Here is an 18,768-nt window from a genome sequence, read left to right as displayed (position 1 = left end):
TTGGCAAGTATGACTATTAGCGGTGTATGCGGTGTTACAGCGGCACCGATGCTGTATAACACCAGCTCTAATGCTAATTTGATATTGCCTCAAGGGCCAAATTAAATTACACGGCGGGCCAGATTTGGCCCGCGGGCCAGAGTTTGACACCCATGTGCTAGAGAATAAAGAGTGCTTCAAACTGTGCATGTCAACATGTCCGTCGGGTGCCGCACCCTCAAAATGCAGAAGCAACTATTTCCACATCAACACCGTAGGACATATACCGTATTTTTCGGACTACAAGTCGCAGTCTTTTTCAGGGTGCGACTTATACTCAGGAGCGACTTATGTGTGAAATTATTAACACATTACCGTAAAATATCAAATAATATTATTTAGCTCATTCACGTAAGAGACTAGACGTATAGCAAATAGGAGTGACAGATTGTTTGGTAAACGTATAGCATGTTCTATATGTCATAGTTATTTACCATAATATGTTATGTTAACACACCAGGCACCTTCTCAGTTGGTTATTTATGCTTCATATAACGTACACTTATTCAACCTGTTCACTATTCTTTATTTTAAATTGCCTTTTAAATGTCTATTCTTGGTGTTGGGTTTTATCAAATAAATTTCCACCAAAAATGCGACTTATATATGTTTTTTTTTTTCCTTCTTTATTATGCATTTTCGGCACGTGCGACTTATACTACGGAGCGACTTATGATCCGAAAAATGCGGTACTATTTGATATGCAGCTCATTCTTATGTGACACTTATTGAAATATCTTGTGTGACATCATGCGCAAAAGTGCACTTTGTTTTTAAACTATTGTAGTGGCGTTCTGTACAAAAAGTGCACTTTATTTTAGTGTTGTTTTGATATGTCATCTTAGTGACATCATGCACAAAAGTGCACTCATAGCTTGTTTTAAAATGTCTCTGACAATCTTGCACTTTCTTTTTTGAAATGACATGAATGTTTGTGCCACTGCTTAATAACTGTTTAATAAATACACTTTTGGTCAATTGACTTAGTTGTGATTTCCCTCTCTGCACGAAAGTTTAAAATGAGCATATATTAATGCAGTATGAACAAGAATGTTTTAATATAGACACATAGAATCATCATACTGCTGTGATTATATGCATCAAGCGTTCATTCAAGGCTAAGGCAAAATATCGAGATACTGTATATATGGTGTATCGCGATATGGCCTAAAAATATGGAGATATTAAAAAAGGCCATATCCCCCAGCCCTAATTTGCACAATAATTTGGAACACACTGTACTCCTGGACAACAGCTCACAAAAAGATGAATATTAGCTAAAACATGCACCCCCACTGTGATCCTGTACCATTATTTGCCAGACATATACACCACACGGTGGCACTGTTATTAAATCCTAAAGTTTGTTGTGTGTTTAGCTGAATCGTCCAAAATTTGGCACACACCATAAGGGGACTGACAAGCATAGACCTGTGAAAACATGGGTAAATAAACAGAACTTAAAGGGCTACTGAAACCCACTACTACCGACCACGCAGTCTGATAGTTTATATATCAATGATGAAATATTAACATTGCAACACATGCCAATACGGCCAGTTTAGTTTACTAAATTGCAAATTTAAATTTCCCGCGAAGTATCCTGTTGAAAACGGCACAGAATGTTGACGCGTGTGCGTGACGTCACCGGTTGTAGCGGACATGTTCTTCCAGCCCGATCCAAGCTATAAGTAGTCTGCTTTAATCGCATAATTACACAGTAATCTGGACATCTGTGTTGCTGAATCTTCTACAATTTGTTCAATTGATAATAGAGAAGTGAAAGAAGAAAGATGTAGGTGGGAAGCGGTGTATTGCAGCTGTCTTTAGCAACACAAACACAGCCGGTGTTTCCTTGTTTACATTCCCGAAGGTGAAGCCTTACTATGGAACAGAGCGGTCAAGCGAACATGGTTCTCTACCACATGTCAACCGGCAGGTTTCGGTGAGAAAATTGTGCCAATAAGTGGGCTCTTACCGTAGACATGAGCGGAGCTCGCGTCCTCCTGCAACTGCGGGCTATTACCTCCTCCCACCGGAAACACTGGCGGTCACCACACCAATGGCCACACCCCTCCGACTTTCAGGTACCATATAATCTCACTAAAACACTAGTAACACAATAAGCAGATAAGGGATTTCCAGAATTATCCTAGTAAATGTGTCTAATAACATCTGAATCGCTCCCACTGCCCTCGCCTTATTTTTTATTTTTTGTTCTGGTCCTTCACTCTCACTATCCTCATCCACGAATCTTTCATCCTCGCGCAAATTAATGGGGAAATCGTCGCTTTCTCGGTACGAATCGCGCTGGCTGCTGGTGGCCATGATTGTAAACAATGTGAGGAGCTCCACAACCCGTGACGTCACACACACATCGTTTGCTACTTCCGGTAAAGGCAAGGCTTTTTTATTAGCGACCAAAAGTTGCGAACTTTATCGTTAATGTTCTCTACTAAATCCTTTCAGCAAAAATATGGCAATATCGCGAAATGATCAAGTATGACACATAGAATGGACCTGCTATCCCTGTTTAAATAAGAAAATCTCATTTCAGTAGGCCTTTAACAACTAAATATTCAGTTATTAAGTCTAAATATCCAAATATATTTATTACATGGAAACTGATCACAACCCACGGAGGGCGCCTGCACTGTATTACAGAAACACTTTATGCAAACCCGTGTGCAGCTTCAAGTTACCGTTGTTGACTGAAGGCAGATTCGGGGAGCGAGCCGGGGGCGAGTCGTCGTCGGAGCTGGCGACGGTCTTGATGGCGTCGTGGTAAAGTGGCGTAGAGCTGGGCATGGCGAACTTAGACATGCGAGACATCATGATGGAGAGCGGGTTCTGGGAAAGTGTCGGCTCGGGAGGGATGGTGTAAGGGCTGCCCGACGGCACGTTGCCCGGCAGGGACATGGACCCTGACGGAGCGCCAGAGGAAGGCGGGGCGGAGGCGGGGCCATTACCACCTGGAGGATGTAACAAAAATATAACATTTACAAGTCCCATTTGAAACAATCTGCGCTGTGATGTGTCAGTGTGAGATGTAGTAATCTGTATGGCCACAAGGTGGAGTCAGTGGACTACTGGACGCACTAATATAGACATAGGACCATAGTTCATGGTGTCATATTGCTACATTAGAACCATGTGATTCAGAGGGGCTTCTGTTTTCGTTTGGGGGGGCAAACAACTTTTTGCCAGTCTTTTTAAAGGCCTTTCGGATATACTTAATAAAATGTACATTATATAATCATTTTAGAAAATTGACAACCAATTATTACAACACTTTAACTTTGTAATTTTATTTTTTGTGTGTTTTTCTACTACAGAAAAAAAAATAATAATAATACTTGAAACACTGATTCTCCACTGGAAGGTCTGGACCCAGAAATTGATATCTATCACTTCATTATTTAAAATGCCACTATATTCACATGTGCAGACAAACTTCAAATATAAAGAATATCCTATTAAATATAATAATGATTTTTAAAAAAAGTGTCCTTTGTTTCTTAAAAGACGCTTCTAAATTAAATGTATTTTTTAATCTAAAAATTAGATTATTATTATTATTATTTAAAATGCACAAATTAAGGGTGTGAATCTTTCGTCACCACACAATTCGATTCGATTTTGTGGGCAACGATTTGATTCAGAATTGGTTCTCGATTCAAAATGAATGCTTTTTAATAACATTGGATGGCAGTTCTATAATAAACAACATTCGTCCTTGAAAAAATACAGCTCTGATCAATTTCTTTACTATTTCCAAGAAAACTGGTTTTGTTTACAAAAATTCTACCCAGACATTCTTTAAAGTCAGATACAAATAAGGCAACAAGGGAAATGTCCCACACTTAATAAATCTGTAAAACATGTATGGGCTACATCAACAATATGCTTTCCCTAAGTAGCAGTACGGGACAGATTAAAAAAAATAATAATTGTTGAATCATTTTTTTTTTTTTTTAATTAATTAAGAATCATTAAAATAAAAATCGCGAGTCAATCGAAAATCTTTTTTTTTTTTGACACCCCTAATACAAACAACAAATGCTGAAACATCTTCTTCCTTGAACTATGAATTACATTTTACAGATGTTTATATATAAAGTTCCTACTGCGTTTCTTAATGGTCCAATTAGTAAATATTGGAAACACTGTTGTGATGACAAAGTGTACAATACCTTGCTCCATGTTCCCCATCATGTTTGGTGAGGTGATACTAAGCGGGGGCTTGCCGCCCTGCTGCGGCACCCCAGGGCTCTGCATGGGCGGTTTTGGCGAGGAGGCCCACCCCGGTGAGGGGTTGGGAAGAGAAGGAGATCTCATGTGAACAGGAGAGGCGCCGGCCGATCCCATCATGGAGTGAGGCGACTTCATCGACGCCGATGACGGAGGCGCCGGAGGAGCAGCGGGGCCTGTGGAGCCTGTGAGCATTCCGGCCAGCTGAGACGGCGTCTGAGGTGATTTGAGGTTTCCGGAGGGCGAGCCCATCATGGGAGACTGCACCTGCCTCAGAGGGGGTGACTTCAGCGGGTTGACGCTGGGCGAGTGCCCGCCTCCTCCTTGGACATTCAGATCGGCTGGTTTGCGCCCTCTTTGGCCTTGTGGAGGCCCAGCATTAGGCGGCAAGTGGTTCATGCGACCATTGCCTCCCGTTGGTGTAGATCTGTGCTCTGGGCCAAACGCTTGTTCTCCATGCGGGCCCCTCATTCCTCCAGGACCCCCTGGGAAAGGTCGCCCAGGCCCAAGAGGAAAGTCTCCAGGTTGTGACTGCTCAGAGAAAGGAGGGCCTTGCATCGACCTGCCTTGTGCAGCCATGTTGTCCATCGGAGGTCCTCCTCTCATTCTCATCATCTCATCTGGACTCATGTTCATGGGAGGCTCTCGTAGTTTGGAAGGATGCATGTGAGATCCCGGCCCAGGGCCGTGTCCTATGCCAAACTCGGGACCCATTTCTCGACCCCCCATTCCCTGAAGCCTTGACGACGGGCTCATGGGACCGTCACCGGGCATTCTGGGAAACATACCCATGCCATTACCAGGCTCCATTCCACCTCTTTGGTGGCCCATCATCCTTTGCATGTCCATCATCATGCCAGGGGGAAGGCCTTTCTCTGCCCCCATACCTTGGTGGAACATTGCTTCTTGGACTGACTGAGGATTTGGGAAGCGCTCCCCTCTACCTCCTGGACCAGAAAACATAGCCCCGGGACCTCCGGGGAATCCTCGTGCATCCCCCATGCGAGGCGGCATGTCCTCGGGCCATCCCATCCCCGGCCGTGGAGGTCCCTCCATCTCAGGATTAATCATGCCTGAGAAGCCGGGCATCCTCTGCATGTGTGAAGGTATGCCTCTTGGACCGGGGCCAGGGCCCATGCCCATGCGTTCTGGGTAAGGGTCTTGCGGTCCACTCGGCCCGCCCCACATCTCTCCTTGGCCCATCTGATAGGGAGGCGGGGGTCCTCTCATCATGCCACGTGGACCGTGGGGGTGCATCATCATGTCTGGAGGAAGTGGCCGGTGTTGCATTTCTTGTTTCTTCCTTTTCTCCTCATAAAACTCCTGCTGCAACTTCAACCACGCCACCTGCTCCGGGGTCATTTGATCGCCATCTCCGCAGCCTCCCGGAACCCCCATGTGGGGACCCATTTCATCTGGCGGAAAAGGGGGCATGTCTCTGGGACCGTGGGGCGGACCGAAGGGCGGACCTTGCGGGCGAGGTCCTCCTGGCCCACCCGGTGGTCCAAGGCTTTGAGACTGCGCCATCATGGCCTGTAAAGGGCCTGGCTCAGATCTTCGGGGTGCACCTTCAGGCCCTCCGTCGTGGGGCCCACCGTGGGGCTGTGCAGGCCCAGGGGGAGGGGCGTCTCGGTCGTCGGGGAAAAGCATGCGCTGGATATCCCGCAACGTCTGTAGCGAGCGCTGCCGATGCTCCAACTGTTCCTGGGACAGACCTTCTGTGTTGGCTTCCATGTTTAAAAGTTCCTGGGCTAACTGTTGCTGCTGCTGCTGGGGTGTCAGGCCTGGGCCAGGAGGGCCTCCACCCTGTCCTCCTTCACCCCCCGAGGGAGCGTTGAGGCCTGCCTCAGGTTGGCTGATGGGCGTCTGGTCCATTGGGGCTGTGTTGTTGCTGGGGCTGCTACCAGGAAGATTTTTGGATTCGATGCCTGCAGTTGACGAACCGTCTTGTGACAGAACACCAGGTTGGCTTCCCTGGCTGCCGGATTGGGGCGGGGTTGACTCCGCCATGCCCGCTAAGGACGGCTTAGACCCGGGCTGGTGGCTCTGATCTTGGCCATGGGACGGTTGTTGCTGGGAAGACTTGGAGTCATTTCGAAGAGCGTTTGCTGCGTTGTTCTTTAATTGAAACACCAACAAACAGAAATATGGTTTGAACAAAAAATGTTTACGAAACATTCATGGAATTAATGGCACTCATTTACCAGAAGAAGGTGAGCTTTGTCTTTGCTGTTAGAAATGTTTTTCATGTGGAAGGCGATGATGTTTTCTGTATGGCCAGTTAGAACCGCATCAGCTGCCCTGAAGATGGAAAGGGAGGCAATCAGCAAACAGAAATAATTGTTATAATAATATTTATATATTTCACAATTTTCAAAAATTATTTAAAAAAAATGTTTGAAAACAGATCGGAAAATTTCACAGATAAAAAGTGGAACACTGACGTATACAGAGCTAACATTTCAACATTGATTGTATTAATGGAAATGAGGGAAGAGATGAGCTGCAGTGTTTATGAATCCAACACAAACATTTGACACAATTAATCATAATATATTAATGAACAAATTAAAACAGTATGGCATCAGAGGGTTGGTTTGAAGTGGATGAAAAGCTACTTAACTAACAGGAAGCAATACGTGAAGATAGGCGAACATAGGTTTATGACGTTAAATATTATCTTGTGGTGTACTCCAGGGATCAATACCAGGACCAAAATTGTTCAAACTTTATATAAATGACATTTGTAAAGTTAAGATTAAATACAAACAGATAAACATATAAAATGTAAAATATTAATACAATGAATATTAATTTAACAAAACATTAATTTCCAGATGTTTTTTTTTATTTCCTTCTAAGTACGTGTGTGTACATACTGTATTAGTGAGTTAATACAGTATTAACTCACTGTTCCATTTTGGTTGGCGACAATTCAATTCAGAAATGACTCAATTCACACCATATTATTTTGTATAAAAATTTTAACGAAACATTTTCAAAACATGTAATAAAAGTTCCTTTTGGCACCTGACGCATGACGTAAACATGCAGCGAGTAAGCGAGAGAAATGCAATACATCCATCCATCCATCCATTTTCCACCGCTTATTCCCTTTTGGGGTCGCGGGGGGCGCTGGCGCCTATCTCAGCTACAATCGGGCGGAAGGCGGGGTACACCCTGGACAAGTCGCCACCTCATCGCAGGGCCAACACAGATAGACAGACAACATTCACACTCACATTCACACATTAGGGCCAATTTAGTGTTGCCAATCAACCTATCCCCTGGTGCATGTCTTTGGAAGTGGGAGGAAGCCGGAGTACCCTAAATGCAATACATTTATTTTCAAATCAATTTTTGAACATTGATTTAAAATTAAAATAAATAGGGATCGCAATTCGGATGTCAACCGATTTTTTTCAACACCCTTATACTGTTATTTATGATTGCATTTATACACAATCAGGGCTCAACAAAAAATATTTTACATACCAACTTGTCTACATAATTGAAACTTGTCATTTTGTGCACATTTACCGTATTTTTCGGACTATAAGTCGCTGTTTTTTTCCTAGTTTGGCCGGGGGTGCGACATATACTCCGGAGCGACTTATGTGTGAAATTAACACACTACCGTAAAATATCAAATAATATTATTTATCTCATTCGCGGAAGAGACGAAGAAAATGTCAGAAATCGTCACGCACACGTCGGCAATCGTCACACAAACGTCAACCGATAAGAATTCGGCGGGGGAGGGTCAAGGCAGAAGTGCATTGTGGGTCATGGAATGCTAACTGCTATATGCTACTGCCGTAGCTATTAAAATGGATCATTTCATCGTTGGCGGTAACTTATAAAAACTGAGAAGGGCTGAACAAAAATTGGACCGAAAAGGAAATCATGTACTGCAAATTACAAGCTGGACGTAGTGAAATATGCAGCAGAAAACAACAAGAGGAAGCGGCGCATACCTTTGGAGTTGGCAGAGTTGTTTAGAAGCGACATCGAGGAAGAATATTTCATGGGATTTATCAAATAGGAGTGACAGATTGTTTGGTAAACGTATAGCATGTTCTATATGTTATAGTTATTTGAATGACTCTTACCATAATATGTTACATTAACATACCAGGCACCTTCTCAGTTGTTTATTTATGCGTCATATAACGTACACTTATTCAGCCTGTTGTTCACTATTCTTTATTTATTTTAAATTGCCTTTCAAATGTCTATTCTTGGTGTTGGATTTTATCAAAAATATTTCCCCCAAAAAGGCGACTTATACTCCAGTGCGACGTATATATGTTTTTTTCCTTCTTTATTATGCATTTTCGGCCGGTGCGACGTATACTCCGGAGCGACTTATAATACGAAAAATACGGTACATGAAAGCTAATTAATTGTGGCATACAGTAGCAGCTGGACATTTGTTTCATGACTGCTTCATTCATTAGCATTACCAGTATGTTTAACATTATGATCAGAACTCCTCTGCTTGCTAAAGTTAGGGATGTAACAATAAATGGTATAACGAGGAACGCTGGTAAAACTCCCCTTGGTTAGTAGTATTGTTTTAAATTAAAACTATTGTAAAACCCTGACTGATAACACTTTGATAAAGACACAAACCGCTCATTTACTGGAGACGCAAGCTTAAATGCTAACATGAAAATACAAAATATTAACATACTTCTCCTTTAAAAATCAACATTCCCAAATGGATGGGATGGATGGATATTACTGTAGATTCAGATATTCAATTGTCCACATTAAACCTACAATGGGGAAGGGATTCATAGCACCCAATTCCTGGTTGGATCTCGCGTAAGAGAAAGAAGGGGTTTTAATAATTTTGCAATGCAGTCTGCTAAAAATAATTGAAAGTGCCACTCTATATAGCAACTGACACTGTGGTCAAAGTTGGAATTTCCACAAAACACATTTTAAGATATTCAACACTCTACTGATATCTGGCGGCTAAAGTGGATGAGTTTGTCATGTTACATGTGTCAGGTGAACCATGACGAATGGGGCCATAAGAAGACCTATCCTGCTGTGCATGTTGTGCTCTCACAGAGAGAGGTCAGTCATTTCTCAAAGTAATGTGACAACAGCAAGTGAATTTGTGTCATGTCACATAAACCAGACATGACGTAACCAACACGTTATTTTCTTTATCATTAAAAAACACAAACTACAATTAAAACGGTAAAAAAAATAAACATAATAAATACTCAAATAAAAATAATAGGTGCCAGAACAATATTGTTAAATAACTAATTTATTCTGCCATGAAAGTATGCTGTGTAGCTATGTATTTATTGTATAGATTTGTTTTAATACAACTTGGTTTTAAGTGGGGCTTCACGGTGGCAGAGGGGTTAGTGCGTCTGCCTCACAATACGAAGGTCCTGCAGTCCTGGGTTCAAATCCAGGCTCGGGATCTTTCTGTGTGGAGTTTGCATGTTCTCCCCGTGAATGCGTGGGTTCCCTCCGGGTACTCCGGCTTCCTCCCACTTCCAAAGACATGCACCTGGGGATAGGTTGATTGGCAACACTAAATTGGCCCTAGTGTGTGAATGTGAGTGTGAATGTTGTCTGTCTATCTGTGTTGGCCCTGCGATGAGGTGGCGACTTGTCCAGGGTGTACCCCGCCTTCCGCCCGATTGTAGCTGAGATAGGCGCCAGCGCCCCCCGCGACCCCAAAAGGGAATAAGCGGTAGAAAATGGATGGATGGATGGTTTTAAGTGTGTAAGTACTTTTAAGCACATTCATTCAAATGGGCCGGACTGGTAAAATCACGACACGATAACATAAAAATTAAGAGAACTTCAGATTGTTTTCTTTGTTTAAAAATAAAACAAGCACATTCTGAAAATGTAGAAATCATAATGTTGTTGGGGTTAATAGTATTCTACCTTTATTTGTCGTTATTGATACTTTCTGAATAAATTATGTGATCATGTTTATCAGTCAATTTACTGGTGTTAATTTTCAATCTATCAAGATTAAAAAAATAATATCAAAATCAAGTTACAGGATGTTATTTATGTAGTTTAATCATTTTCCTCGACTGATGCACTAACATCCAGTGGTTTATTTTTTTTTTACACATGTGGCATCATTTACAAATATACAAAGAAATTGCTATTGCGACATCTAGTTGACACATTTAGAACAGCAGTTTCTTTCATTCAAAAATTTTGGCTCATTTTTATATTTAGCAAACTCATTCCGTGGCCCGGATAAAACCTGTTCACGGACCTAATCCATCCCGCGGGCCGTAGGTTTGACACCCCTGATTTATACCATGATAATAATGATAACAGTGGTAATTTTGCCTACAATCACCGTCATATGAAATGTTCATATTGTTACATTGTTAAAGCTGTGTGTTTTGGTACTGTACCATCTGGACCAAAAAGTTAAAAAAAAGACGATCATGGTAGTAAAATCCCAGACTTGAGTGGGCATCAGACGAGATGAAATTAATCAATATTCAAAAATTAAAGCTGGGTTGACCACAAAGGTTTATTTTTGTATTTTTTACTAGCTTAGATTTCACGACAAGATGGTAAATTATACTTTCATCGAGCACAGTTGTCTGTGAAATACTCCTCAGTTTAATGGACCAAAGATCAAATCCGGAAACTTATATTCGGGTCCAAACGGTTTGCTTGAACACTCTCTTGCTTTCTGTCGTCGTTTTAGACTCCCCACTACATTCTTGCAATGCTTAAAAATCACTTGCTACGTCCTTACTTGTTAGCCATTTCTGTAGTGAAGACATAGACGACTTTTGAGCCAGCTTTCGGCCCGCTAGAAGGTTCCGTGGTGGAGCCCTGGACCCCCAGTAAATTGTGGGAGGGCGTGGATGAGCGGCTGAGTCCAGCGTTGGAGGTAGGATGGCTGACAGAGTCCGAGGGCTTCACGTCACTGGAGTTACAGTCTGCGGGGAAGACAACAGCTGCGTGGCTTCAGGACCTGATTGTGCTCTGCGGTGCGTGTTAAAACCACATATTTCAAAAGACACTTACTGAAGAATCCTTTGTCGTCTTCGTCACTTTCTCCCCCAGAGCACCAGTCGGCTCCACTGTAAGGCTGCCTTCTCTCCGCCACGCACATCCTCTTTACCCGGCTGCTGTCTGCAGGGACAAAACCAATTGTGGTTTTACACAGAGCAGTGGGAAAGACAATAGAAGGGACAGTGTGGGGCCTTTGCGCACAGTCTTTAATTAACAAGAAATACATGGTCTTAGACGACTACAGTGTATCCCTGAAGAGCACGGGGCATCATCTCATCGTTCATAATAGACTATACGTGTACTTAAGTGGGTAAACAAAACAACCATGTTTCAATAATAAGGTCAGCTTCAGCCCTTTTGAGCTTATAAACACATTATAATGGTACTGTCTGTGTGCACGATATATACCATTTACAAAACCCGTTTCCATGAGTTGGGAAATTGTGTTAGATGTAAATATAAACGGAATACAATGATTTGCAAATCATTTTCAACCCATATTCAGTTGAATATGCTACAAAAACAACATATTTGATGTTCAAACTGATAAACATTTTTGTTTTTGCAAATAATCATTAACTTTAGAATTTGATGCCAGCAACATGTGACGAAGAAGTTGGGAAAGGTGGCAATAAATACTGATAAAGTTGAGGAATGCTCATCAAACACTTATACGGAACGTCCCACAGGTGTGCAGGCTAATTGGGAACAGTTGGGTGCCATGATTGGGTATGAAAGCAGCTTAAATGAAATGTTAAGTAATTCACAAACAAGGATGGGGTGAGGGTCACCACTTTGTAAACAAATTGTCGAACAGTTTTAGAACAACATTTCTCAACAAGCTATCGCACGGAATTTAGAGTAAAATCCTCAAAAAGTTCAGAGAATCTGGAGAAATCACTGCACGTAAGCGATGATGTTACGGACTTTTGATCCCTCAGGCGGTACTGCAACAAAAACCGACATCAGTGTGTAAAGGATATCACCACATGGGCCCAAGAACACTTCATAAAACCACTTTCAGTAACTACAGTTGGTCGCTACATCTGTAACTGCAAGTTAAAACTCTACTGTGCAAAGCCAAACCCATTTATCAACCACATCCAGATTCGCCGCCGGCTTGGCTGGGCCAGAGCTCACCTAAGATGGACTGATGCAAACTAGAAAAGTGTTTTGTGGTCTGACAAGTCCACATTTCAAATTATATTTGGAAACAGAGGGCATAGTGTCCTCCAGAACAAAGAGGAAAATAACCATTCAGATTGTTATAGGCGCAAAGTTCAAAAGCCAGCATCTGTGATGGTATGGGGGTGTATTAGTGCCCAAGGCATGGGTAACTTACACATCTGTGAAGGCACCATTAATGCTGAAAGGTCCATACAGGTTTTAGAACAACATATGTTGTCATCCAAGCAACGTTATCATGGACGCCCCTGTTTATTTAATGTGTGGCGCATTATGAAGCGTAAAATACGACAGTGAAGACCCCGGACTGTTGAACGACTGAAGCTCTACATAAAACAACAATGGGAAAGAATTCCACTTTCAAAGCTTCAACAGTTAGTTTCCTCAGTTGCCAAACATTTATTGAGTGTTGTTAAAAGAAAATGTGATGTAACACAGTGGTGAACATGCCCTTTCCCAACCACTTTGGCACGTGTTGCAGCCATGAAATTCTAAGTTAATTATTTGCAAAAAAAAAAATAAAGTTTATGAGTTTCAACATTAAATATCTTGTCTTTGTAGTGCATTCAATTGAATGTGGGTTGAAAAAGATTTGCAAATCATTGTATTCCGTTTATATTTACATCTAACACAATTTTCCAACTCATATGGAAACGGGATTTGTAAATGATAAACATTTGGCATGACGATAGAGCTTTTAATACTGTCCATATATCATGATAATACATGTTGATAACACATTCTAGCTGTGTTGGACAACAAACCGGCAAACAAACGCTTCCTCAACGCACAGCGGCTAACGTCCCTCCACAGTGCAGACCCACTTCTGAGTCAGCAATACCCATCTCCATAGCAGCAAAAAAAAAAGTTTCGTACATGTATCCCTGGAGGACGAGGAATAGCTAAACATGCTACATAACACACAATAGGAGGATATGCTATGCTTGAAGTACCATATGTAAACAAAGGTGAGCGGATAGATACAAACATTCAATCAATCAATCAATCAATGTTTACTTATATAGCCCTAAATCACTAGTGTCTCAAAGGGCTGCACAAACCACAACACAAACCACTACGACATCCTCGGTAGGCCCACATAAGGGCAAGGAAAACTCACACCCAGTGGGACATTGACAGTAACAATAGTATAAGTACAGTATATGGTCGATACTATTCATTATTTTATCATAACAATTTGAGTTTTTGTTTATAAAGTCAGGAAACAAGTTCTTGGACACTTTAAGGGTAAAAACCAAAGGATTTAAATCAGAGCCAATAGTGGAAAATCATTTAAATATGTATTTGATATTATTAGACCACTATCAGTCACTATCAATATTCTGTGATTAACATTGTGAATAAAAAATTTAATCATTTATTGATCTTGAAAATTTGAAGTATCACTATCAGCGTTGGTATGACCAATAAAGCCACTGTAACTGCTTGGTATTGGATCGATTCCGAAATTTGTAGTATCGCCTAAAACCAAAATAATAAGCATTGAGTACATTTGAACAAATGTGTAGCTAGAACCATGTTACAACAGAAAGTAACCAGATATGAACAATAAATTAGCAATTGGATTAATAACAGTTTTGACCAAAAAAATACAACCAGAAACAATGCAATATGCTACAGCATATGTCAGCATCTAATTTAGAAGCATTTGTAACAACTTCGTTAAGTAGATGATTCTTAACACACCACATACTGTACATACCTGCTCTACCAGAGAATTAGCAGACAGAGCAGGCGGGTTCAGTGTTGCCAACTTAATGGCTTTGTTCCTAGATTAGGCAAGTAATCGGAGCCCTCTATTAGGACAGGGCGAAAATGGCAAAAATAATAACCACGATTATTTTGATTGACATTGTAATCGCGATTAATTACACAATTATTTATTCATTTGAAAACATGAGTATTTACTGTAGCACTAAAACTCAACTTTAAATGGATATACATTAGGAACAAACCACAACAAGTAAAATAATAGAAATAACTATACATTCAAAAAACAATAGCAATATAAAAAACAAAATAATTTTTTCCCTGTTTATCTTTGATTCATTTTTTTTACACTTATTTTGCCACTATAGACTGTGTGCTTTTTGTGTCAAATAAAATGTTATTACATTTTTGTTAATTTAATGCAAACATATCCTCACGTTTATTAGTATAATACGTACAGTATTTGGACAATGTTTTACCAGTAGTTTAGGTCAAAGCATAATATTTGTGTTAATGTATCAATAAGTGCTTTAAGTACTTTTTGCTTTAGTAAGGTACTTTTTATTTTTTTTATTACCGCAGTCAGACCGGATGTGGCGCACCGCGCTATTATTGTGAAGGGCGGGAAGTGTGTTGTGCGTTTTTTCTCAGTTTGATGAGTAAAAAGGCAACTTCAGGCTGTTAAAAAAAAAAAAAAGAGAGCCTCTCAAGTTGCGACCACTGTTTGTAGAAGAATGTAACATCGATGATGTCAGTCCAACAACACAAGCAGATAAAATGTGTTGTTGCTGCGTGGGTGTATGGATTTTTCCTGCTCGTTTAAGCTTTGTGATTTAGTCGCTGTTTCAATTGAATCGTCTCAACGTTGTTGATTTCAGGACGGCCGGCGTTTGAGTGCGTTGGGCATAAACGAGAGCTACCGGACTCACTGTGTTCCCAAATAAATGGCTCTTCTCCTCACAATGATAACATTTCACTCACATTTATGTCAATTTCCCTGATGTTATTTTACGTTTATCAGCGGATTCCATTTAATTGGCCAATTATGTGACTTTGTCCACGGAATCATATGCCTTACTTCTATTGAAATTAGTGATTATTGATTAGGCATTAAAAAGTAGTAACCATGGTAACATCCCAAACTTCTCGTAGACGGGCTCTTTTTTTCACTCATTTGCTCCTCATCTGTTTCACCGTCACAAACTCTGGAATTTGCATGCACGTTGTGCGGCCCATTCATCTTTTTTGCCCCGATTACTATGTTTTCATAATTGTGAGAAACCATAATCGAAATCAAAATTTGATTAATTGTCCAGCCCTACCCTCTATATATAAAAGCGACTAGCGACAAATCAAGGACAGAAAACTTTTAGAGCAGTGGTTCTCAGCTTTTTTTTTCCACCAAGTACCACCTCAAAAAACACTTGTCTCTCCAAGTACCACCATGACCAACAATACAATACAATACAGTAACGCAGTAGGCCTAAATATTCATTAAAAACAAGGCAGAGGTTTTAACTGAATAATTATGTTTAATATTTCTGACCGTAACATTACACAGAGTTTGAAAAGTAACACTGTGTCTCAATATTCAATTGATTTATTTCCATACCACCGGATAGAGTTTTGAGAATCACTGTTTTAGAGCCTGACAAAACAGCACTGATTGCTATCGAGCTGAGAGCGAATAAACAGCATCTTGAAGCCACGCTGCTTCAAGATGAATAAACAATCAATTCCAAACAGTAGACTAACATTTAAAAAAAGATGAATTAACCATTCCATTACTGTACCATCCAATAAGAAACATTCTACACCTAGACTAGATTAACATAAATGACAGTATTCAAGCATTTTCTTCTGTTCTTTCAGTGTTGAGCAGTGAAAAGCTTCATTACGAAGATAAACGGCGTCATTTACCTATAAAATCATAGCCGGTGACAGCAAATCTTTACAAGGTCTGAGTAGCACAGGACCCTGAAACCTGCTCGTCATGAATCACGCGCCTCTTTTACTCTACTACTTTACCTTTTTCCTCACTGGTGGGCGTCCCGCTCTCCGCCTGGTCGAACGACTCCACGGATGTGCTTCTCTCCCGTTTCACTTTGACTTTGGAGCTCGGGCCAGACGTCAGGCTCTGGCCGTTCTTCAGCCCGATGCCCCCCGCCACGCTCTGTGCTCCTTTGGCACCCAGGGTCTTGGGGTCACAGGGCGAAGGCTGCGATTGGCTGCCGGCGCTCCCCGGCTTACCCAGATTGGGCATTTTAGAGTCCATTTGGGAGGCGGTGGAGGGGGACATGACGGGAGGTGAGCGTACCATGACCTCCGCCTTCGGTTTAGGGCTGAAAGAAGGAAGGGGGGGAAGTATTTTAATATTTTATTCAGTTGCTCAGGCATATTTCTATTACAAATCGCTGTTTTTCACCAGAGATATTGTCTGCACAGTGGAACAATTTACAAAACTAAACACCAAAATGACCAGATATAAACTTTCCCTTTTGTTCTTATATACTTTTTAATGTCTGCCATATCTTCAAAGATTTTTCTCACAGAAAGGCAAATACAGTCACACATGAAGTCACAAAGTCTTACATTAAAATAGAACGTACGCAAGTCAAAAATTCTCCGAGTGTTTGTTTTTTTTTTTTTATCCACTGTGAGGCCACATATTAGTGTTCCGCGAAAGATCATAATCCACTTTCACTTAATTGGTCTGAAATAGGGATGTAACGATTATCGGAATAATGATAAACAGCAATAAAATTCCCAAACAGTTAGTATTACTGTCAATTTTTCCATTTTCTACCGCTTATTCCCTTTATATCAGCTACAATTGGGCGGAAGGCGGTGTACACCCTGGACAAGTCGCCACCTCATCGCAGGGCCAACACAGATAGACAGACAACATTCACACACACATTCACACACTAGGGCCAATTTAGTGTTGCCAATCAACCTATCCCCAGCTGCATGTCTTTGGAAGTGGGAGGGAGCTGGAGTACCCGCAGGGAACCCACGCATTCACGGGGAGAACATGCAAACTCCACACAGAAAGATCCCGAGCCTGGGATTGAACCCAAGACTGCAGGACCTTCGTATTGTGAGGCAGACACACTAACCCCTCTGCCACCGTGAAGACATAGTAGTATTACTGTTTCAAAGTTTAATTATCGTAAACCCGTGATTGATTATAGCAATTGTGAAAAACTCACGGTGACACTACTATTTCCAAGAGAAACAACTAGCGCGCTAACTACTAGCTAACTTAAATGCTAACATGAATACAAGTAGGGATGGGAACCGCATCCGGTACATTTTTGGCACTGTTTGAAATCCCGCAGGTCCTCCCGATTCACATAAATCCAATGGTGCTATGTTTCGGTACCTGGGTTGCGCGTGATGTCAGCCCCTGTTGGCTTTGCACTTTGCACTTCGACACATGGTGATCACTCCAGCAAAATGAGAGCGGAGTCAGTCAAACCACCTTTAAGTAATGTTGCAATTTTTAATGCCAACAAAAAAATTGCCTCAAAAAAACGCGCCAATGTAAGTTAAGTAAGGCTCCACTTTTCCACAGATGCATTGGCTTTGCTATTAACATGCTACTGATTAGCATTAGCAATCTTTGACTTTTTAATTTCAACACCTTTAAATTTGTTAATGAAAACTACAACTATGATACACAATACAATCATACAGCTGGAGCGTAATTAGTACAATACTTAAGAGTAGTAACACTTTGTAGGGCGCAACATAGCTGCCATTTAAAATCTTAGACAGCTGCAATTGCAACTCACTGTCATACCTGCAGACAAGACTCAGAAATATGATCATTAAAAATGTAACAACAGTTATAATCAGCTCAGTTTTAAATGTTGCAACAAAAAAAAAATCAGCTTTTATTATCCAAAACAATATTTACTAACACACACTCAAGTACTCAAAAATTGGTAATGTTGAATACCGTATCGGTTCAAATGCGAACAGTACCTATCCCTAAATACAAAACACATTTATAAATGTTTAAAAAAAAAAGTGGTTATAAGATTCCAGTGTGTGTAAAAGTACTTTTGAGCACTTTGAACAATACAGTGATAATAATGATAACCGTAATAATTTGGACCATAATAGCCGTAATAGGAAATGTTCATAGAGTTACATCACTGGTCGAAAAATGATTATAAATTTACAACAAATAATGTACAATATATTTGTTTCGATCAAAGCCAGCGACGTATAGTGACAGTTCAATGAAACAAGTATTGGCATTCATACACGGTTGTTGTTTGGCAAAATTTTTATGACTTAGAATATGTGTTTCGGTCTATAAAAGTTTGGGAACGCGCAAGCCTATGACATTTTTAGGAGTTACAGATACTTTATCGGATACACGAGCTCTGTCCTTTTTTTAAGGTGTTAAATACTTTTTTTAACACATTTTTTAGGTATACTGCAAAAAAACATGAGTTAAATATTTTTAGTGTGCTGTTTTTTACAAATTCTCCATAAAATTGTTAGTTGTACCCAAGT

At 40.8% G+C, this 18,768-nt stretch overlaps 1 protein-coding gene across 3 annotated transcripts in view; it reads right to left on the bottom strand.

Annotated features, from left to right (window-relative positions):
* The window catches only part of bcl9 (BCL9 transcription coactivator), a 97,995-nt gene that overhangs the window by 9,007 nt on the left and 70,220 nt on the right, over positions 1-18,768 (bottom strand). For 2 of the 3 annotated variants that reach the window (XM_061879152.1, XM_061879154.1), the window contains 6 exons: positions 16,267-16,580; positions 11,335-11,442; positions 11,060-11,264; positions 6,495-6,591; positions 4,233-6,408; positions 2,742-3,011 (listed from right to left, as the gene is read on the bottom strand). In XM_061879152.1, the coding sequence (XP_061735136.1) occupies positions 2,742-3,011; positions 4,233-6,408; positions 6,495-6,591; positions 11,060-11,264; positions 11,335-11,442; positions 16,267-16,580 (3,170 nt within the window). The remainder of the gene's footprint in view (positions 1-2,741; positions 3,012-4,232; positions 6,409-6,494; positions 6,592-11,059; positions 11,265-11,334; positions 11,443-16,266; positions 16,581-18,768) is intronic. The other variant, XM_061879155.1, reaches the window with a different exon arrangement.

Source organism: Nerophis ophidion, linkage group LG19, assembly GCF_033978795.1.
Source record: "Nerophis ophidion isolate RoL-2023_Sa linkage group LG19, RoL_Noph_v1.0, whole genome shotgun sequence".
NCBI lineage: Eukaryota > Metazoa > Chordata > Actinopteri > Syngnathiformes > Syngnathidae > Nerophis > Nerophis ophidion.
The sequence above is the reverse complement of the archived record's forward strand: the minus strand, read 5'-3'. Positions and strand labels throughout refer to the sequence as shown.